The 22,321-nt window shown below is 42.7% G+C and overlaps 3 protein-coding genes across 3 annotated transcripts; 1 reads left to right on the forward strand and 2 right to left on the reverse strand.

Moving 5' to 3' along the window:
• Positions 1-980: 980 nt before the first annotated feature.
• On the reverse strand, positions 981-7,555 carry tbc1d17 (TBC1 domain family member 17). Its single transcript, XM_004071225.4, has 17 exons — positions 7,444-7,555; positions 6,556-6,651; positions 6,397-6,474; positions 6,185-6,296; positions 5,919-6,102; positions 5,721-5,832; positions 5,303-5,473; positions 5,095-5,220; positions 4,924-5,027; positions 4,723-4,817; positions 4,520-4,636; positions 3,651-3,751; positions 3,013-3,112; positions 2,830-2,927; positions 2,635-2,751; positions 2,472-2,558; positions 981-2,314 (listed from the first exon to the last, which is right to left on the reverse strand). The coding sequence occupies exons 1-17, from the start codon at positions 7,468-7,470 to the stop codon at positions 2,156-2,158; spliced, it is 1,884 nt and encodes a 627-aa protein (XP_004071273.1). The 5' UTR covers positions 7,471-7,555; the 3' UTR covers positions 981-2,155.
• Positions 7,556-9,372: 1,817 nt separating this feature from the next.
• Positions 9,373-15,226, forward strand: akt1s1 (AKT1 substrate 1). The gene is made up of 6 exons (XM_004071168.4): positions 9,373-9,519; positions 10,011-10,688; positions 10,778-11,039; positions 11,148-11,231; positions 12,272-12,447; positions 13,928-15,226. The coding sequence occupies exons 2-6, from the start codon at positions 10,296-10,298 to the stop codon at positions 14,063-14,065; spliced, it is 1,053 nt and encodes a 350-aa protein (XP_004071216.1). The 5' UTR covers positions 9,373-9,519; positions 10,011-10,295; the 3' UTR covers positions 14,066-15,226.
• On the reverse strand, positions 14,651-22,054 carry LOC111947733 (tripartite motif-containing protein 16-like). Its single transcript, XM_023957337.1, has 5 exons — positions 21,956-22,054; positions 17,876-17,902; positions 17,672-17,734; positions 16,447-16,586; positions 14,651-15,956 (listed from the first exon to the last, which is right to left on the reverse strand). Exons 1-5 carry the CDS (start codon positions 21,975-21,977, stop codon positions 15,552-15,554), a joined length of 657 nt encoding a protein of 218 aa, XP_023813105.1. The 5' UTR covers positions 21,978-22,054; the 3' UTR covers positions 14,651-15,551.
• Positions 22,055-22,321: the final 267 nt, after the last annotated feature.

Raw genomic sequence — 22,321 nt, forward strand, 5'->3', positions numbered from 1 at the left:
GGTTTAAGTTGCATTAACAACCATGATTTATAATTAAAACATTTGTAGTATACGTCTTAAAATTCATGCCTTCCTTTGGTCTTCAAAACAGCTCAGCTCAAACGTCATATGCAGTAAAACAAATTTTATTGGCTAAAGATTTTTCTATACTGATATATTTAACATTTTTTACGCTTGGTGTTGACATTTGGTCAGGTTCGAACAAACAAAACAAAAAAAGAAGACAATCAGAAGAAATGCATTTCTATCTAATCATAAATTTATCTAACTTCAGAAGATTAGTCGTGACTTAATTGGAAACATAAAAATGTAAATGGCAAACAAGATTCACATCCACATAGGCTACACATGTAAATAATGCCTTTACAACTACTCTTAATCATAAACAGACATATTTGCATTTATGCGTACCCTATAATATATGACACACTGAATAAATGTAATGTGAAGTTTGTCAAGCAACTACCAGAAAAAATAGACGCATTTAGCTAAAATAGAAAGTTTCAAATCAAGTTTTAAATTAACTTTTTATTGTTAAAATATCCTTCAAAGTATTTTAAAAAAGGTGAACTTAAAAAGAAAATAGTCGCATGAAGTCTTTCTAAGCTACTTTGTATTTTTATCCTATAATGTCTTTACATTAACAGAATAATAAAACATAGTTGTATTTCTAAATGCCGGCACGTCTGTATTTTTCTTTTTTTTTAATTGAAGCAATTCAGGAACATGTCAAATTTCTTGCTCATCAAATAGAAACATATTTACCCAAGATTCAAAAATGTAAACACTGTGAGGAAAACGACATTGTTAGTCGCCAATTTTCCTGCCAAATTTAATAGAAAAGGGTTTGCTTTCCCAAAAATATCTTAAAATATTGTCTGAAATGTAACAGATTACAGAAGATTACTCTGAGGAATGAGGACTGATTGCTTTTGTATTGTAAACCACCAAAATGTCTTTCCACAACAAAAACAACCCTGTTTGTTAAGATTAAATCCTTTATTTGGCAGTAGTTCACAGAGGAAAATCTATTAAATAATGCAGATTACAAATTACAAGGCATTACATACTGTACTTCAATGCATGATGTAAAAACTATCATTCATGCTAAACGTTTGCATAGGGCTGGAATGGCGCCGTTCAGTTCCTGGAGGTTGCTGTAAATTTTCCCTTCACCGTATTCCCTTTCCGGTACAGCAGAGCTGAGGCAACTGAAGGTATGAGGACGACAACCCGGGTGAACACGGTTTAACAACAGAGTAGCAGCATCCAGAGGAGAAGGAAAAACCCACGTGCAGGCGAGGTGTGCACACAAAGGCAAAAATGTAAAGAAAAAAGTGAATTTACTCACAAAAAACACTGTAACGTTGACCCATCCAGACCGAAGACAACCCCCCAGGGCGTCAAACTACAAACCACAGTCTCTGCAGGTCTCACTGTAGTGACATGGATACTTTGAGGACTTCAACAGCGCCCCCTGCCTCTAACAGATAGTAATAATAATCAGATACAACTCCTTCCTGTAAGCATGAAAGTTGTGTGCAAGTCTTCATTTGTTCCTCTTCCTGAATTCTTATAAGAAGCAAGCTCTAGTTTTACAGTTTTCCAGACTTTCTGAAGACATTTCTGGCTCTAAATTATCTTTAGAGGAAACTGGATTTTTGCTTGCAAAATGCGATTAAAATATACCTAAAATCCCTCAAGTCTCAAGAAACTAAAGATATTTTAACCAAAAAACATAAAGAAAATCTTAATTGAGGCCCTTTTTATCTCAAATTCTGACAAAAGCAAACGTATGCAGTGTGTCTGCGTTTGTAGTATCTTTGAAAAACTTAAAACGCTCTGATAAATTACTGTAGGCTTAAACTTCTTTTTGCATTAACATTCGTTGAAAAGTCAGCGTACAGTGAAAAAAAACAAACATTTTCCTTTAGTGTAATCAAAGGAGAAAGTGGGCAGCAAAGGTTGAAAACACTTTCAGAAAGGCTGGAAAACTGGAACATCACAGATTTAGGATTATTGCCAGAATCTTGAGGAACATTTCCATAAAAGATTTAACGCTTTGCATGCAAAGCGTAACACATCGAGGGCTGTCTCCAGACTTTTGTCCATATTTCTCTCAGCGGCTGCCAGTCCTCCAAGTTGACCTCCAGATCTAAGGATAGGTGGGAACATAAGAACTAGAAGAAGCTGCTCCTGCTTGTGATTGGCAAAGGAGGTGCTGCGCCTCGTCACTCTGAGACTCTGAGCTGTTCTCCTCTGAGCTGGACGAATCACAGAGACCCAGAACCTGCTTCACCTGGACAGGAAGCTCCTAGGCAGACAAGAAGGGAAAAACCAGAAGTTAATACGTCAGAAGTGACAAACCATCAGCTGGTGATGAAATGATGTGTCCAAAGCCTTAGGTTTGGTTCGGATTTTTCAGATTTTTTAATGAAAAATCCAGAGTGCAAAGAAGGAGCAGGTCTCACCTTGCACTGAACCAGCTGCAGGTAGATCGCTTCCGAGTCGCGCAGAATATTCTGCAGGTCAAGCTTCATCGTCAGCTCGTTTATGTGCTGCACATTCAACAGAAACAGGATGAAAATGTGGGTTTTGATCTTCAAAGTCACTAAGACGGGAAAGGACACGGACCTTCAGAATAGTGTTGAAGTCGTGGTTGGAGCCGATCAGCTCTCCACGCTGGGACTGGAGGATGGAGCAGGCGATGACCAGGTGGAAGTTCTCGCAGGGAAGACAAGTCCAGAGGACCTGAGGAGAGAAGCAGGAGGACGGAAAATGTGAATTTAACAACCAAAGCCTCCAGGATTGTGTGAATGGAGAACTCACCTCCCACAAGGTGAGGATGTCCTCAAAGGAGAACTCCCTCTTGAACCAGATGAGCAGCCAGCGGAAGCAGAAGCAGAGGGAGCCGCTGTCCTGCGAGTCTGCAGACCGCAAACAAACTCCACATGTTCACCTTTTCCTCTCTTCCTTTAGAATCATGCCATCATGTTAGAAAGAATGACTAACCCAGAAAGTCACAAAGTTCTGGGTCTAAAGCTTTTAGCAGGATTCGGAGCTGAAGGAGCTGCTGCTTCATGGCCTCCTGAGACTCCTCAAAGTTGTGATGCTGCAGAAAGACGACAAGTAAAGAGGGGAAGCTGGTAAGTTTGCATATAAATAAAGGGTTATCTCAAAAAAGGAAAAACATATAAAGACCCACTGATCATCTTTTGATCTACATTAAAATCTTTGCCAGTAGTTTTGATTATTATTATGTAGTTTTTAGCCAAAATCAAAAATCTTGTGTCGTTTTCTAGGACATACGGTAATTTCAGCAGTAGTTCATGACATGGATGGGGTGGAGAAACTCCGCCCCCCTTCACGTCACTCATAACTGAGAGCTCAGAGCAGGGAGCATGTGGCCTGCCCAGCGCATTTTCTACGTCCCAAAAAGGCTCTTTATCAAAGTGCACTTTTTCATCTGCTCCTGATTCACAACGATTTGAATAAAGAAATATTCAGAAATGCTATTTTAAACTAAAAATACCAAAAGACCAGGTTAAAAACACCAACACAATTTTCATCCGAGTGGGACTTTAAAACAGAAGCTATCTTACATCAATTCTGTCTGCATTGTCATTTTAACGAGGAACAGTTCCACTTACGACCAGGTCCATGAAGCCAGTCAGACACCAGAAAGACTCCACCTCGTTCTGAGTGACAAACAGGATGGGAGCCAGAAGGTCGCTCATCCCCTGGACATATCCTGGACCGACCAGAAAAGACAAAGATGGAAGGGTTATTGAAGACCGTGGATGTGGTCACGTGGTGTCCAGCTTCCCCCCCCCCCCCCCCCCCCCCCCCCCCCCCAAAGTTCTTAAATAGCACGTGAAAGACCCCGAAAGATGAAAATGGCAGAAACTTTAAGACACAAAAGAAGGAATTTCTTTAAAAAGCCTGTTGCTGCACAATTCAGTGTCTAAAGAGTATAAAGCTGTGATCATACTGATCTCAATTTGCGAGTCAAACTAGCCTCCGTTCCGACACACATCACAAAATGTGCTCATATGCTTGATGCTTTTGACGCGAGTGGGAGGAGCCACCAGGGAGGCTTTGACTCTCTATCTCATTAGAAAATGCATGGAAGACGTGGATAACGCTGAGATCAGTGGTTTGTTTGTGCGATAAATGAATCATGGCTTGCAATCAACCTTTTACATTAATCTATTTTTAATCTAACATAATAACTGCTGCAAAAAGCCCCATTTTGAGGTATTTTCATTTAAATGTGTGACATTGTGGCACAGGAAAAGATCAAGATACAATTTAAAAGTGGATTTATAAAGTTTTCCAATAAAAAAATTGACTTCCAAGGCGTCTGTACATTAACATTAAACTAGATGACCCTTCTGTTCAGTGTGAATATAGCTTTAGATGTATTTGGCAACAACAATTTATAATATTCCTAAGTCCTTCAGACACTATGTGAGAAGTAGAAATAAAACTGTTTCTTTCTGCAGTTTGTAAAACCCACCAAGATCAAAGTTGTACATGCAGTAGGTCATCAGCACGTCGTGAAGCAGTGTCAGGCCTGGATTGTCGTTCCCAGAGAAGAACGTGTTGTGTCTGTCTGTCCGGTTCACGTCTCTCTCTGTCACAACAAAGCAAAGATTTTCCCGTTTCATCGTCTGCTGCGGATCTGAGCAAAGCGATGGGCTGTTCTGCAGAAATCTTCACCTATCAGGCTCCTGTATCCTCTGAGGAGCGAGTTCCTCATCTCCTGCTCTTCGCTGACCGACTTCCACTGCACCTTCATCCTGAAGTACTCGTCCCTGCAGAAGAAAAGAGGCCGTTTCACAAAAATAAACCAGATTGCTAAGAAGTTGATAGTAAACTCATCAGAGAAGACTGTGAGAAAGCTTGAAGAAAAGTGCTGACGTTTTGACTCGAAGGATGTCCTCTCTCTCCCTTGTTGTGCTGGTCCATGGATAAAAACCCAAAAGGAACTTCCACACTTCTTTCCTTAAAGATGGAGTGATGCCCTGCAAGGAAAAGAACTGCATTAAACTCTGATGATTTGGTTTGAAGTGGCAAATATGATCCTCCTACCCCTCTGAACACGAGCTCTTTGACTTTCTCTGGATTCTTTACTCGTCCTTCTGGGTCCAGAAAGTCCTCCCACTTGTCCAGAGGTTGTCCCCTGGTGGCTTCAGGTCTGGGACCAAGCTCCACGCCCTGCGTGGACAACAACCATGACATGGTGAGCAGCTGGGTTACACTTTTCACTGCGTCATTTTGAAAAGAGTCTTCTTCTTACGCAGGTGATGAGCTCAAATCCAGGCTCGTCATCTGGCTGGGACGGCAGACTGGGATCCTGAGCGGAGCGGGGGTGGATGGAGGATTCTGGAGGACGAATTGCTGCCCTGAAGAAGTTTGTAACTTTAGAGAATCCACCAAATGTGGTGGCATATGGATCCTGGATAAACCTCTGTGAGAATCAGAGCAGAAGGATGACGAAATTACTGACAGTCATAAGAGTTTTCAGAAATCATATTTTTGCTTTTACTATTATTTTATTGGATTATGGCTAAACAATGAAATAATAGATAAAATTATGAGAAAAAGTTTAGCATACGACAGAGAATTTGTTATTTCTGCCAAATATCAAACTCTGAGGTTGTATTAAAAAAAAAGAGACTTTTGAAAACATCCATCTACGTTTGTCCTGAAATTACCGAGACGAGATCGGAGCCTCCATCATCAAAGAGTTGCAGCTTGTCAAAGCCTTGGGGGAGAGCATCTGAATCCCGCGGATAGGCGAGGAAGAGCCGCCCATCCACAGGGGACCTGAGGGTAGCAACAAAAAGAGGATGGGATCAGGCCGAAGACAACAGGATCCAAACTCCTCCTGAGCAGAGTGTGGTCCCACTCACTGGTCCAGAACGATGTAACGGTGCATTGCCCTGAGAAGCTCCCTGGTTCCACCTCTGTGGAAGTGCAGAGGGGGCAGCGGGTGGCCGCCTCGACTCGTCAGAACGATAAAATTTCGACCCAGAGAGAAGCGAGCCCTCCGGAGGGAGTACAGCTCTGACAGAGGCAGGGAGAAAGCCCACTGTCCTGAAAAGGAGACAAATATCATGTGTCATGCGACGTTTGGGTTTCTGATTTAATGTGAAGCATGAAAAAACCCAAAACGCACCAGCCTCCTGTATCGGAACGGGCTGACAATCTTTCACTACGGTGTTGATGACAGCCCAATCTGGTTCATAACCGGGGTCAAAATGGGTTTCTTCTTCCCCTCCCTCCCCGTCCTGGTTAAAAAAAATACAATATCATCATCTGATCTAAAATAAATCATAATTTAATCCATAACAAACACATTCAGGCAAAAAAAAACAATCAGCTGCAGACCTTTTTGGTGTAGAGGACTGCGGGAGCGGTGCGACCCTCATCCGGCAGCGGGCTCCATTCCAAGGCGGCTATCCCAGCCTTAGGGAGAGATTATTCTCATAAATATACAAAAAAAACAAAATTTTTTCACCTTTGTAAGCCACTGTTACAATTTGTTACCCGCTCGACGATGCGGATGAAGCCGGGGATGGAGGTGTCCTGGTTGGTCCTCTTGGCGTTCGTGTGGAGGTACACGCCCTCTTTCTCAAATATGAGCTTAAAAAAAAAGAAAATTAAAATAATCATTAAAAGAAGATAAAATTGTGTAAAAGTCATAAATGAACAGACTTACTTAGGCCTTTTTCAAAAAGAAAAAAAAACAATAGTCAGAATAAAAAACATACAATAATTCACATTTTTCTTACAACTAATAAAGCATTTTTTGATTAAATAAAACGTAAATGTGAAACGTGTTTTCTGTTCTTCATCTTTCACTTCTCTATTTCTCTTACCACTCTTCTAACGTGACATCAGACGTGACGTAATTGTATCACCTGACTTACCTGCAGCAGGTTGGATTTTTCCACAACCGCTCAGACTAATAACGTAAAAATGATTTTTTTTTTAAAAAGTCGACTTTTTAACTCGACAGAGTGCGCAGCCGCACTATGAAGCAGACAGAGCGCTCGCGCGCATCGGTTAAGAAAAAAGAACAAAAGCGTCAATCAGTCGATCGAGTCACATGACGCCGCGCTGACTCGTCGGTCAGGTCTGTGTGAGAAATGAGCCGAGCCCAGTTTACAAAAAAAACTAGTCTTCACTATTACAATTAGATCCAACCACTTTGTCAACAACCAATAACGTCTGCACGTGCGTTTTGACGTTGTCAAAAGATGATAAAAGCGAAGGATTAACCGTTCGAAAGATGAAAAGTGTCCATTTTTACTCTTTCCTTTGAACTGTGAAAAAGCTCGGCTTTATTTAAACACAAATATATTGCTTAAAAACAGCAACGACAAAACAGCAAAGCTGCCAACGAGAAAAAACAAACCATAAATGTAAAAATACCTTATAATCCTGAACGTTTTCCTCCATTTCTCCCCACTGCTCGTCGTTCCACCACAACAAACGTTACGTCAGACTTCCTGTTCACGTAGTCCCGCCCACCAGATACGTCACCTCACGCAGCAGCCTCTGTGTGTTTTTTTAAGTCACTGATTTATTTATGATAGTGAATGAAATATATGTATATATTTAAGAACTAAATTGTTTTAAAAATTATTCTTGAAATATTATTATTATTTTAGATTCGACAGTAACTCATTAGACCACTTGATGGCAAAGCTCCAAAGTTTTCTAAAAACGTTATGTAACAGACCAAAACAGGTTCTGAGCCTTTTGAATACTTCCTGTAAAATACAGGAAATTTATAAGACAAGCGATGTTCCTGTTGAAACAGATGGCTGCCATCGTCTCAATGACGGCTCACGGAACCAAGCGCCACCTACTGGCAGTAAAGTGTAACTTCCCCCTTGAGACACATTCAAAATTAGAGCCTCGCGACTTAACATAATGTGAAAACACATATTTAAACTCGTTCCATGTTCTGATTTCATCGTTAGTCACATCATCAATACAAAACGAATGAAAGAAAATCAGTAAAACACAAAAAGTAAACCAACAAAAGCAAAATTTAGGAAAATTAGCACAGATTATAGATGGAAACAGGCAAAACATAAAGTAAAAAGCAATTTGCAGCAATTTTTTAATTTTCACATCAATTTTGACTTATCTAACCTATTTTAGTGCATGCATCAAAATTATTAAAACCAAGTTACCAAGTGCTTCATCAATTCTTTAAATTGTTTTGTTTGCTCATTTCCTGTTCAATGTATGATGCCTTTGTTTTTTCTTGTCTTGAGCACAGTGACGTTTAATGTATTTAAACTGAACCTTAGGCCTGCAGTTCTACTTCATGTTGCTGCAGCTGAATGCTCAATCTTGAAACTTGCAGCAGCAGCAGCAGCAGCAGCAGCACTGACGCACATTGCAAACGGTCTGACTGGTTCCATGACAAACTTAATACTGTTGCAGCATGTTCAAATTTTAAATGCACGCATATGCACCTCCCTGGTCATCTCAATTCCTGACTCTGACGTGCCTTGACTTCTAAACCATGCACCTATGCGCACATTTAACAATCAATGCCATCCCGGACTAACATGTTGCCTTTATGTGCTTTAAAACTAAATTACTATGAGAACAAATAAAGGGTTCCTGCAAGGACAGCAGCTCAAAAAAGCAACAGTACTACAAGGCCTGGTTTACTTTACTAAATCACTAAGTTCAAAACATGTTTTATACTTGTTCCTACAATCTATATGACAAACCTTATAGCTGTAAAAAGAAAAACTGGTATTTAACATCCGTTCAGTGTGTGTAATAGCATTAACGTGTTTGTTTTTCAGATTAAAGCCTGACTTGATAAACAAAAACGTGGAAGGTCATTTTAGGGATAGTGGGAAATTAGCCTGCGTGCACGAGGACAGATCGAGAACGTGCCCGCCCGAAGGTTTTGGTCACGTGTCGGACGTGCAATTGATTGGAACTTCAGTAAACAAGCGACGTCGAGCGACGTCAAGCTAGACGTCAAACCGGAAATGGATAAACACCTTGAAAAAAGACGAAAATCCCCACAATTTTTCAAACATAAGTAATATGTTCCTAGTGTATTTACAACACCCAGCCTGCTTTTATGCTACAACAAAAAAATGATATTTTGATTTTTATAATACTTTCAAGTAAAAAAACTTTTGGAGAATTTATGTTTTTATAAAATATTTGCATTTTCATTCAGAAACGATATCACTGTTGATTATCAAACTTTGTTCATGCAGAATAATATTATACATACATGGGAAACAGTAATGCTGCTAAAAGATCCAAAAGTATATTGCTCTGCGTCACAACCTTTATTTTGAAAGGGCTCACAGGAAACGCTTTAAATAGCCCTTGCTAGCTTGTTGCCGCTGGCGTCAACCGAAGCTGGGGGAGAGAAACAGTGGAAGAGGGCTGAAAACGAGTGTCTAAAGGAATAATAAGCTCGATTAACATCTGTCAAGGTGGAAGAAAGAAACTGGACAGGTGGGTGAACGTTTTCTCGTCCTTCCCCGTGCTCCCCTTGCAAATCCAAGGCGCAGTTAAAGGCTAAAACATGGAGGTGAAATGCGGCTCCATCATGAGGAGACTGCACACACACACACAGCCCCGAACAAACAGCCAGATAAACAACAGCTGCGACAGCGGCCGCGCGCGGACAAGCCGTTTGCATGCTGTTTTGGACGGAACCGATCTGATGACAAAGAGACAGCTTCGCAGTCTATCCGCCCAGAGGAAATCATGAGAAGGAGCTTAGCCTTACAGTGTTAGCTTTGGTGTGTGTAGAAAGTGGTGGGGGCTACGCGACAGCCGCTCTACTTGTGCAGGTTTAGATGTTTACCTGCATGCATCTGACTGCCTGCGTGCCTTCAACTGGATTTAGCTGACCAAAACACGTTAAACATGCAAGTCTTGGTACTTTAAATGCACCCAGTTGAAGCCACATTGATTGTTTTATATTTTGATAACATTTTCAGGTATCACCAGCAACTTGGCAACATCCCTTCTCTCCCCTGGCTTTCCTGTCTGGAGGAACATCGCCCAAAATATCAGATATTTAAGCCACAGAGTGCCTGATAAGTTTGAACTTCATCTTCATCACTTCAGAAGTCTGAACCAGCACCTAAACTAAGACAGATCACACAGACACCAAAGGTTGAACCCCTCTAAGTTTTGTGCACTCCTAAGGATCAAACACATCTGATCCTCTAAACGTTATCAATTACTAAACCAGGAATCTGTAGACGGTGCTGAGTAACATCATGGCCGCCCAAAACAAAGCGTCAGGGCCCGAAATCCCAGACAACCACAAAGACAGCTGGTTGGCTCTACTTTCTGCTGCAGAAGCATATTGCCAAAAGTCTGGCTGTGACCTGGCCTTACTCACGGCCTGTAAGAAGTTCCGATTCTTGACTGGAGACTCGGAAGGAGTGAAGAAGCGGGAAGGCAGTGTCACTTTTCCCAGGGAGTTTGACTTCTCCTACAACGTGTGGGGTCACGGGTTTCTGGCCGAGTCTGCTCGCCGTTACATAGACGACATCGCCGTTCTGCACTCCACGAGTATGCTGACGGCCCAGAAGCAAACCCGCCCCGCTGCCGAAGAGAGAGGAGCCAAGCTGACGGCTGATTTGACCTCTGACCCCGGACACAGAGGAGTGAGTGGACTGTTTGTGCTGAATGCCACGCACACGTATTCACTCAGAAAGCTCTAGTTCAGAAGTGTGAATTTGTGCTGATGTTGCAGAGCGCGCCAGGTGAGCTGGGCGGAGTCACCCCCAACGACAGGTTGTTCTCTCAGAGCTACCCCTCCATCTACAGCTCGGTATCTGTGAGCGGGGCAGCCACGGAGCAGAACGCTAACGGAGAGAGGGAACGAGAGAGGAGCTCTCTAGAAGCCGAGCGAGAGAGGCAAAGAGCTGGGATTGTAGATTTGGAAGAAGAGGGTGAAGATGAAGAAGATGAGGATGACATGGATGAGAGGCAACCTTATGGACATGAAAGTGCAGGTGAGACCGACATTGTAAAGCTTTTCTTCATCACATCACAGCACAAAATGCAGTTTTCTTACAAGTTGAAAGGAGTGTCCTATTAAAAAATTTTTGCCTCTTTTTTAGGTGTTTTCTCCATGGACGAGGACTCTGTATCCCGTGACTGTGAGCCCTTTTTTGAGTCCGATGGAGAGGAAGAGAGCACTGATGGTAACAGTTCTGCCGCCCTAATTGTTGTAGGAGCCAAGTCTAGGACGCGAGGAGCAGCCAAGTCTAGGCCGCGGGGAGCTAAGTCTAGGCCGCGAGGAGCTGGGTCTAGGCCGCGAGGAGCTGGGTCTAGGCCGCGGGGAGCTGGGTCTAGGCCGCGGGGAGCTGGGTCTAGGCCGCGAGGAGCTGGGTCTAGGCCGCGAGGAGCTGGGTCTAGGCCGCGAGGAGCTGGGTCTAGGCCGCGTGGAGCTAAGTCTAGGCCGCGGGGAGCTAAGTCTAGGCCGCGAGGAGCTGGGTCTAGGCCGCGAGGAGCTGGGTCTAGGCCGCGAGGAGCTGGGTCTAGGCCGCGGGGAGCTAAGTCTAGGCCGCGGGGAGCTAAGTCTAGGCCGCGGGGAGCTAAGTCTAGGCCGCGAGGAGCTGGGTCTAGGCCGCGAGGAGCTGGGTCTAGACCGCGAGGAGCTGGGTCTAGGCCGCGGGGAGCTAAGTCTAGGCCGCGGGGAGCTAAGTCTAGGCCGCGGGGAGCTGGGTCTAGGCCGCGAGGAGCTGGGTCTAGGCCGCGAGGAGCTTGGTCTAGGCCGTGAGGAGCTGGGTCTAGGCCGCGAGGAGCTTGGTCTAGGCCGTGAGGAGCTGGGTCTAGGCCGCGAGGAGCTAAGTCTGAGACCCGAGGGATCTAGGTCTTGAAGCTCCTGAGGTGTGTGACGCCAGATTGACCTGGCTGATGCGTCTCCCTTAATGATGAGCAGAGTGAAAGTCTTTGCACTCCCGTCAAAGTTGCAGATAATTTCTGTTTGTTATTCAAATAATTGAAAATAGAATTCACTTATTCTCCTCCATTTCCTGCGATGGCGGTCGAAAACCTTTTCCCCTTCAGGCGTAAACACACCTGTCAGAGGTCCGCTAATCAACCTTTATTTATAACTTACAGCAAAGATGAAAGTGACGCCACCCAGTGAATAAATGACTAAATATGACCCCTTCACATTTAAAATACACTTTTAATGATCCTAAGTTTTAAAAAGTATTTTTATTTGTCTTTGTACAAGGCTCCATGAGCGAGGATGCGCCCCCACCATCGCGCTCCATGGCCGTGGGTCAGCCGGCGTTCCTGCCCCGTAACGCCCACCCCACGGCTCTGGCGCGCTCCCTGCCCGTGTCTGTGCCTGTGTGGGGCTGCAAAAGCAACAGAGCCGCTCAGGGAGACGGCAACAGCGGCGAGCGGGTGAGTTATGAACTGTTGGAACGGAGAAAGCCTCTCGCCATCGCTGTGCCATGCGAGGAGGAGAGTTCTGTTTGCCCGATTGAAGACATTTTTGAGAAAAATGTGCAGAGTGGCCGTCTGGATTCAGAACCTTTCGAATGGGGAAACGACTTAAAGAACTTTAACGAGTTGGGATAAATTTAAGAACACAAGAAAACCTGGTAAACATCGGTTTTTCACATGGAAATATACCTGCAGCATCAAACCTGAAAAATCTACAAATTCTGCTTTAGAAAAATAAACAAATCAATACTTCAATGAGCCAAACTTTGCAAGATCTTTAAGAGTCACAGTTTATTCAGTGATTTTCACCGGTTTGAGGTTTGACCGGTCCACCGTTCCACCGTTACTGTTTGGAGTCGCCTGATGTCTCCACCCAGAAACCATGAGCGTTTATGTTAAGTTACATTTCAAAGATGGAATGTCTTTCATAGCTTTTTATGCCGCGTTCACTCTGAATGTGTTTTGCATGTCAAAGTCCCTGCTGGACGCTTGTCTGAAAATATGTTCTTGCACTTGACTCTTGACACAGGTTTATTCATTTGAGTTTTTGTCGGTGATCACGTCTCCATGTCTGGATTCATGTGATCGTTCAGAGACTCTCCCAGTACGGTGAGCTTCACCGTTTACTGCAGGGCAGGAGCTGCGTCTGAATGATGGCGCTCTCTGCGGTACTTCTGTCTCTCTGTGACCCAGTTTGAAGACATGATGATGAGGTGAAAAATAAGAATAAGATTTAATTTAGAGGACCTTTTAATGATTGTGTCCATAGAAATAAGGAGAATGTAAAGTTCAGGAGAAGAAATGGCAACGATTAGGTTCTGCCCCATGTTGGTTTTGGACTCCAACCACTGATCACATCGACACATCACAGGCCAAAGCTCAGCCCCTGATTGGCTGATGTGAGTTCTTTGCAAAAGTTCAGATATTTAAGCTCTGAAAAGACTGACGCCCGAAAGCGTGCTGCTGCCAGACCACTGCGTCCGACGCTCAAATCAGGATCTCTGATCGCGTCTATACATTGACTCAAGATTGAAAGTTTGAAATGACTGTAGAGATGGGCAGTAAAGTGCTGGTCTGATAACATCGTTCTGCTCTTGTCATTGTTGGAGGTGGTATGAGAAACTATTCTACAGGAGTACCATGTAAATAAAGGACACATGTTAGACTTTCTTCTGCTTTAAAAAGGATGGAAAGTTGTTTGGGGTTTTCTGTTTTCAGGAGTGAGTTCATCCTAAAGAGTTTCTTTCTTTTAAAGACAAAGACTCCATTCAGTTCTCACCTCTGATCCAGCAGCAAACAGTCGTCACGGCTCCTTTTACTGCATGTGATCATGGAAGTGTGAGGGGTCGCGGCTGGGATGCGACCTTTCAAGGGACTGAAAGGATTTCTGTTTGGGTCCAGCGTTCATCTCCGTCTATTTATTTTTTTCCCCCCTCAGGTGGGCTGTGCTGACCTGGAGCACATCGCCGCCAGTATGAAGGCCCTGCTGGTCCCCGGAGCAACCGACGGAACAGAGATGTTCGGGGCCCTGCCCCGGCCCCGCCTCAACACGGGGGACTTCTCGCTCAAGCACTGAGAGGGCCAGAATGAAGGAGACCGGAAGGGATGGAGGCCCGGGGTCAGGTTGTGACGGCGGCGAACTTCGCTTTTAAAAGCTAACGTGACGTTTGTGAAAAAGCGTAAAAGCTAGTACCTCCATTTATTTCTCACTAACTCAAATTAACGGCACATGCTTTGAAAAGAAACGGTCATACAGAAATGTTATCAACGCTAATAACATTTTCAACACTACTACCCTCCATACTTGAACTAGCTGTACAACACTAAACTGCGACCCACGGCGCCCAGCAGCCACCGCGGCGGCAATCTTTGCCTTTTGGTCAAACTACCTAGAGGTTTTTGGGGGAAAAAAACGAAAGAATTCATTCATTTTAGTGAACAGCTGCGCCCAAACAACATCGGAAAGAATCCTTCAGTTCAGCATCGAGCCTGTCAAACAGACTACAGAGGGTTAAAATATTTACCTCAAACACATCTGGCAGCTCTTTCAGCTTTGCTTAGCTGATGTGAAAATAATGATTTCTCTCTTGAACTGTAATCCAAACTGCACTTTCTCATATTTCTGCAAACTTAATAGACTTTTACCGTCTATTTAAAAAAAAAAAAAAAACAATGACTTTTCTAACTGCCCTCAGATCCACCCCAGAGCAGGCAGTTTCCATGTTCAGTCTTCTGTTTAACATCAACAGATACCCTGAAGGCAGCGGAAGCTGCATCTGGTTGCTGTAGTTTCTTTATTGGACTAATTATAGCCATTAGCCCCCCCCCCCCCCCCTCGTCGTTTACCAGGTAAGATGACCAAAAGGCTCTGAAGCCCCGCCCTGTTGCCCCCACATGTTTTCCCCTATCAGCTGAGGGGGGTAGAAACCAGAGAGATGGTTCAACAAGAAGCTAAAAAAAAGTGAGCAGGGAACACCAGCACCTCCTCATATCACGCCTGTTTTTACTTTTGCCAATGAATGACTGACTGAATGAATGCAAATCAATACTGAATTCGATGGGATGTATTTCTTTTTTTTGCTCCTCATTCTCCGTGGAAATGACAGAATGAATGAAACAGTGACTGTGAGACAGAAGGAGTGGGTTCAAAAAGCAGAGCATCCACCTTTACAAAAAAAAAAGTGTTCCATTTCTTCTTTGATGTTTCAAAATAAAAAGGAGCAACACCAAGAAAAAAGACTCGACTGCCGTGTCATCTTTGGCCTCTAGAGGGCGTCGGCAGCCCACATCTGAATGGACATAAGTCATTTTACATTTATAATTAATGCAGACTCTACCTTTGTATCCAATGCAAAGGCCTTAATACAACAAAAAAACAAAATGACTGCTTTTTCTAATTGAAACATGATCAGATTTAGAATGGTAAATTAATCAGAGTATAAGATAATGCTTCACAACTCCCACATTTGTTCCCCAAACATCACAATATTTCCTTCTGACACTACTTTTTCCTTTAATTTACGCGCCATCCCCCTCTCCCCACATCTGTTCTTCCTCATTTGTCACTGATCTTTTTTTCTGATGAGACAGAATGAATTTGTGCCGATCCAGAACCCAGGAAAAACCTTCTCCTGGAAGCTGGCTTTGAACTTGTGGATCAGCCGCACCTCCTTCTCCGCTTCTCCCTCCACCGAGAGGAACTTGATGATGCCGGCGGGCTGATCCACATACACCCCCATGTTGGAGGACAAGGGAAGCTGGACGTCCACGTTTTCACCGTTGTGCCAGACTTGGTAGCAGGAGCCGGACCAGCCCACGGCCCACGAGGTGGAGTTCTCCCCGAGGCCGCAGGGCACCTCCTGGCCTTTCCGAGGAGAGCTTTCGGAGATCACCCCGATCACCACCCAGCCATCAAAGTCCACTTCCCAGTAGCCTCGACAGCCCAGGAGCCCTTCCTTACACAAGACCTGAAAGATCACATTTGGATCAAATAAATCATCTGAAGGTTTCCTACCCCTTGTGCTATATTGTGGGGTCCAGATGACCCCACCCTTACATTGACGTCTTATCCCTACCATGATAAAGGTGGAGAGGATTTCATGTAATCCATGGACACCAGTGAAGATCACAAATCATTGAAGAAAAAAGGTTCAGCGCACTGTCTAGTGGGTCTAGATGACCCCACAAGATAGCACAAGGGTTATTCTGGCAGCAAGTCGTTCAAATAACGCCATTGTTTTTTGTTTTTTTTATGCCCACGCAGAATGAAGGTTTGCTGCAGTTTCCAACCTCTGCCAGTAGAGGTCAATAAAGCCTCCTTTATTTTTCTTTAGCTTTTCATGTGACAAAAAAAAAATGCTTTTAAGTCACATCTGATCAATATAATAATAAAAATAATAATAGCTCCAGTCAGTGAAGGACTATTATACCATTTTTATGCGTGTTTGCTGCTTGTACCTGCGGAGAATGTTCATATCTCTCAGGCCTGTTTGGATATGGACAGACTGCATCGGATGTTCGAGCGACCTTGGAGCCGTTTTCAGAGATCCACAGAAGCTTCTGTGCAGTTTTATCATCCAGAGAGAGGGGGAACCAATCTGAGGAGACCAAATGCAACCAGCCTTATTAAAAAAAGATCCTAACCTCGTCAAAAATGAATTTACCAATTCACTGTTGGCCCTGAACATCACCTATAAAATTCTGTGTTGTTTACATTTTTATGTGGCTTGAAAAGAAATGCAGCTGAAGTTTTTATTTTTGACAGGTTCCAGTGCTTTAAAGTCCATTTTTTTTTGAGTCGAGGTACACTTTTTCCCCTGATAAAACGTCACAAGGCACTAAGGGTGTAAAGATTCATTTTAACGATTTAATCATCGTAATTCGTGCCAATACGATTTAGAGTCGATTCGATCTGATTCACGGACCTAAAATCGATCCAAGACGTCTTTAGCCAAACCGGTGTGACGCAGGAACTTGTCCGATGTCGTTTTTACGTTATAATATAATAAACCAATCCAAACGGTATTTTCAAATATCAATTGATTTCATTTTGAAACAATTCTAAAATGGTTTAGGTCGATTTGATTTAGAAATTTGGTAAGACAGATTGATCTGGTTGGATCATAGGAATAGAAATCAATTAAGTCAAGTAATTGTTAAGCCCCTACAAGGCACCCCACCAACTAAAAATACATATAATATAAAATGACACTATCCTTTGTATTAACAATATTGTTTGTCAGCTCAACCTGGTGACATTGAACGATTTCCCACGGCATACCTGACGCAGCAGCCTGGTTAAGAACTTAAAAGCATTTTTTAAAGAGAAACTCCAAAGCTTTTCTTTCGGAGAACGACTGTGTCCCGTCAGAAACTCCAACAAACTGCCAGACAGCTGAAAATGCTGAGGAGCAATGTTCAATAAAGAAGAAGTTAACAAATAAGTAGTTTTAAGTTTGGACCCGACTCATATATTTTTCACATTTTACTGAACTTTGAAGCCTGCAAAATTAAAAACTATTCTGCAAAGATTAAACTATTTTGTGTTTGAACATATTTACATTTCTTTCCACACGTAAAATCTATTTCTGTAGTATAGTATCTGTAGCAGCTATAAGTGCTTTTTACACATAGATTTTTTGCTTGACACTTTGAGATGATTTCAAGCCAGGCGCTGCCTCACACTTCATGAAGTCGGGCCTGCTGGTTGGTTCAGGGATATTTGGCTCATATGGTGGCAGCTTCTCTAAAGGGAGATGAGAGGAAATGCATTAAACTTCCTTAGGTGTGCTTTATCTGCAACTCAGACGACAGCAAAGCCCAGATGAGCTTATCCTTCGCTGATTAACCGAGACGTTTCCCAGCAATGCCCCCCGCTGCTCTTTACCTTCTTGTGCAGAGCTGCCTTTCCCTCCTGGAAGAGAAGAAAAAAGTGTCACTTCCCTGTCATCTCCCACAGACGCCGTGCAGAGAATTACAGCTTCCCCTCAGAGCTTCTTCTCTCCACGGCTTATGTAACAATAGAGTGAAATGCACAGCTCTCAGGGTGGTACTGCTGGTTACTTTAAACCTTTTCATCTCTCTCTGTAGGCCCGTCATTCATCAAAGCCGCTGCCAGGGCCACTCATCTGCCCTAAATCATCTTCTGCTCGGCACACACAGTAGATCACAGACCCGTGCAACGTCGGCTCAGCGCCGATTCACAAAGCTGCTTCCCAGCTTTTGTGTTTCAAACTAAGAAATCCGCAGGCCAGAGCGTGCATTTTGGGAGAAACCAGTGTGGCTCTGACAGCAGGGCTTCCTGTTGGAAGAATGCATGTTGTGCAGGGCGCTGCCACCTTCCAATGCCAGGGCTGGTCGTGCTGTGAAGTCAGATTTCCTGATGCTTGGAGGACACAGTGATCCGTGCAGGTCTTCGTCTATGCTGGAGGTCTCAGAGGTCACTCAGACCTTCATCGTTCTTGTTCGCAGAAGGACAATTCACAGCGTTTTGTCGAATTATCTCATGTCAGGAATCCTCCAATTGGTCTTATAGCTGTGAGAGTTCTTCTCAGACTGAGAGACCTATGCTCTCACTTTGTTATAGATTTTAAAATGGTCTTTTGGTCATGTTCAATAAAGAGTCCATTTCCTGGTGAATTGCTGCTTGTTTTGGGTAAATTCTAGGCATGCATTTCATATTGTATTTGATTTTTTTGGTCTAAATTTGACAGCATTTGTTCCGAATCTAACTCAAGCTAAAAGGTAGTTGTTTTTTTTGGTCTTTATGTAAAATAAATAAACTCAAAGCACAAGGAACTTCCCAGAGAAGCATTATTTTGTTACGAATAAAGTTTGATCGATTTTGATTTATAATTTTTAAAAGAGAAGGACTAGTATCCTTTAAACTCAAATATCTTATGTCTATTCTTGTTTTGACATTAAAATAAACGACTCAGAGTTCCCATCTTTAAGACCGACTCTGATGAAAATTTTGTTTTTGACGTGTTTTTCTTTTCTGATGATGGAGGACATATGTGAAGAAAATCAAGGTCAGGAGCAGACGAAAAAACGTTGTTTGAGCAAGATTGTCACTAAAAAGGTGAATTTCTGCTGCATTTATGCGGAAACTATCTCCTAGAAAACGAAAATTTAAAATAAATAAAAACATCTTAATTAAAATACCACCAGGAACACGTTAAAAAATAGATCAGAAGCTGGTCAGAGTGAGATTTTAATATTTTAAATTGTTTAAATTGACAAGATTTGTCCATTTTTATGTAAAAGCTCTGTGGGAATTTTAATCGAGATAACTACAAAAATCTGTAAATTCACAAAAAACGTTTTGTTTACAGTTCAATGAAATGTCCTCATTGAATAATAGTATTCTGTAAATGAAATTATGATGGTAAAAAACTGTGTAGTTGATATTCCAGCAGTTGGTAGCGGTATTTATACCTTTATATCTGTGCATTTCTGTCTTTAATATGCCGGTATTTAATCTGCTTTTTGCTGTTTTGTAAAACTATTTGAATATATTTTTGAAAAATGATGCCAAACCTGAGCCCAAAGGCTTTTAGAATTGACAGAATTTCTTAATGACATTCTGTTAAAATAGAAAAACAAAAGCTTGGAAAATTTTGGCTGAACATGTTGATAAAAATAATTTAGGAGAATTAATTATTCATTAATGCTTTTAGACTGTGTTTGTTTAATTTTTCTCTTTAAGAAAATTGGTTAGAAACACGACAAATCGTTGAAATCACTTTTTCCTCCCGCTGCTCTTATTTAATTTGGAGACCAAAGTCCAAAAATAGAAGTGACATCTTTTCTCAGTAATGAGGTAAGAAGACACAACAAACTCTGAGACTTGGTGTGAAATTCCTCCTCAGACCTCCGACAAGTCTTGGAGAAGATGAGAGATCACACGTCACCGGAAAAGCACAATAGGGACAATCATGAAATAATGGATGAATTGAGATCCAGACCGAGATAAGGAGTACAAATATTTGCAGGGCCTTAGAGAAGATCTCCTGAAATCTGGAGGAAATGTTTCTCTTACAGTTCGTTTTTTTTTTTTTGCAGGGTTTGAGTCTGAAGTTAAAAGACGAAACGTGTCCCTCTGAGGACTTGTTTTGGAGCTGGACTCAGTTTAAGAGCTCTATCCGTTTAGCTCCGGTCCAGCTGAAAGGTCACCTCCAGACCTGAAGACTGTTTGTCTTGGACGCTCATGAAGCGTCGCTCGGTCTTCCAGATTCCTCTCTCTGTGGGACAGAGTGACATTATCTGTGCAGATCAGGTTCAGAACATCTCACTGAAACAGCATGAGAAGAAGAGATGAGGAGGAGGTGGAGGAGGGAGGTCCAGGCTCATCCCTCTGGCTCCTGTCGAGTGTCAAGTCTGGCTGGAAGCCCAGGGGATCCATGTACATGAAAAAGGGGGATGGGGTAAAACTACTAATAAATAAATAAATGAAGGCTAGAAAATAATTCAGAAAACTCCACAACAAATTTCTAGATTGGAGTTCAAAGAAAAAAAAAAAAGGATGATTAGGATTAGATTTACTGCGCTTCAGATTTAGATGCAATCACCAGTTGGAGGAGATCACAAATGGTTTCATTGTTCCATGATATCTCAAGTCAAACAACCATAAATAACACAAATACAAGCTTCTGCATGGAGCTTCCTGAAATACTGAGCAGCGTCTTACACATTCATTACAGTGGCAGCCAGAAGAGGGACTTTTATTAGCTTTAGCTTCCTTTTTTTAAAGGAAGGCTTAAGACCTACCTTGTTAATCTAGCTTTTAGTTGAAATTTAGGAACTTAATTGACATTTTAATTGTTTGTGTGCTCATTTCACCAATTTTATATATGTGTATGTATAAACATATGTTTTATTTTTCAATGACTTTATTCGCATTTGCCACTTTTTGTCTGTCTATTAAGGTTTATGTATGTACTTATTTGGTTATTTATCTATTTTAATTTTAATTTGATTCCTTTTACATTTGAATTGTAGCTCCAGTGATTTCCTTAGAGGGATCCTCCACATCAGGGACTGGCCCTTCTCAGTAAACGGGGTCATTGCTATGGGATCGGGTCTGGCTCTTTGTTGTAGATCTGGGGGGGTCCTGTGGTGGTCTATGCTGTGACCTTGGGTGGGGGGGGTCACTGACGTGGACAGGGCAAGGTTTCTACATTGCATCATTTTATCATTCTTTTTATCATGGTGTGTGTATGTGTGTGTCTGGTGGGGGGGGGGGGGGGGGGTTCTTGGCACTGCGGGTTTTAAACAAAATAAACATAACAAGAATTTAAGCAAATATTCGTTTGTCTTGTCCCTTCGTTTTTAAATTTGATTGTTTTCAATGTAAAGCACTTTGAGTGACCTGCGTCGTAGAAGTGCTCCACAAATAAAGTTGGATTTTATTTGATATTACGTAAACCACGTGGATCCTCAAAAAGGAGATTTCCGTCTAACGGAATAAAAGAATAAAGAGATGGATGCAGAAACAGGTGAGTCGGAGTGCAAAGGGACGATGGAAATAAGATCTGTGAAATTCAGACCGTGACGCCGGGAGCTCGATCAGCCTTGGAGATGCTCGTTCACGCACCCTGCTGACATGATTAATGGGCAGCAGAAAAAAGCTGTGGAAAGATGTCTGGCTGGGTCGTAGTCTGCTGGGAGACACTTAATAACAGCACATAAACAGCTTTAGAAACATGTAATAAACTGGTAATAAAATGCTGCGACGAGCACTAAATCTTTCCTTTTAACCCCGTGGCTATGACCATTTAAATCAAGTGAAAACATAATGAGGCGAAAAAATGCTCTTCACTGAGTCTGACAGGGTTGAGGGCGAGAACGAAGAAAAAAATGACTTGTCTAATGATTAAGATATAAAAATCAAATGCTAAATAAATACTTCACGTTTTTCTGTAACTGCTCACAGGTCAAGGAGTCCCAGGTGAGAAGGTGGTCTTACCTGCTTTCTTGGGCACAGGCATGGTTCTCCGCCTCTCAGTTTGACATCAACTATCCACTGCTTGTGATTCGACTCTGCAGGTCACTTTTATGACCAAGTTAATGGGTGGGGTGGGGGGAAAAAAACGCTTGGAGGAGGGATCGCGATAAAGTTTTGGTCAAATCAAGTGCAACAGTCACCAACGCTGCCATCACATGAAACCCTCAATCCTTTCTTGGGATCAGATTGATAGGGACATGCAAGTGCGTGGGATATTCCAAGTATGTGCTCGTATATGTATGCACTTGGACCCGGCTTGTGCAACCTGTAACCCCCCCCACCACACACACACACAAATCACACAACAGGAAGTGACAAATCGGACAA

Source organism: Oryzias latipes, chromosome 8 (genome assembly GCF_002234675.1).
Source record: "Oryzias latipes chromosome 8, ASM223467v1".
Taxonomy (NCBI): Eukaryota; Metazoa; Chordata; class Actinopteri; order Beloniformes; family Adrianichthyidae; genus Oryzias; species Oryzias latipes.

Bases quoted from the DNA above. Each gene is read 5' to 3' on its own strand.
- akt1s1 (XM_004071168.4), top strand. From the start codon at position 10,296: ATGGCCGCCCAAAACAAAGCGTCAGGGCCCGAAATCCCAGACAACCAC. The intron at 10,689-10,777 runs GTGAGTGGACTG...CTGATGTTGCAG, and splicing joins CTGACCCCGGACACAGAGGA to AGCGCGCCAGGTGAGCTGGG. The intron at 12,448-13,927 runs GTGAGTTATGAA...TTCCCCCCTCAG, and splicing joins ACGGCAACAGCGGCGAGCGG to GTGGGCTGTGCTGACCTGGA.
- tbc1d17 (XM_004071225.4), bottom strand. From the start codon at position 7,470: ATGGAGGAAAACGTTCAGGATTATAAG. The intron at 4,818-4,923 runs GTCAGCACTTTT...TTTCTTCTGCAG, and splicing joins GACATCCTTCGAGTCAAAAC to GGACGAGTACTTCAGGATGA. The intron at 4,637-4,722 runs GTGAAGATTTCT...TTGTTGTGACAG, and splicing joins AGGATACAGGAGCCTGATAG to AGAGAGACGTGAACCGGACA.
- LOC111947733 (XM_023957337.1), bottom strand. From the start codon at position 21,977: ATGCCTGTGCCCAAGAAAGCAG. The intron at 17,735-17,875 runs GTAAAGAGCAGC...ATCTCCCTTTAG, and splicing joins AGGCAGCTCTGCACAAGAAG to AGAAGCTGCCACCATATGAG. The intron at 16,587-17,671 runs GTGAGGCAGCGC...TGGTCTCCTCAG, and splicing joins CAGGCCCGACTTCATGAAGT to ATTGGTTCCCCCTCTCTCTG.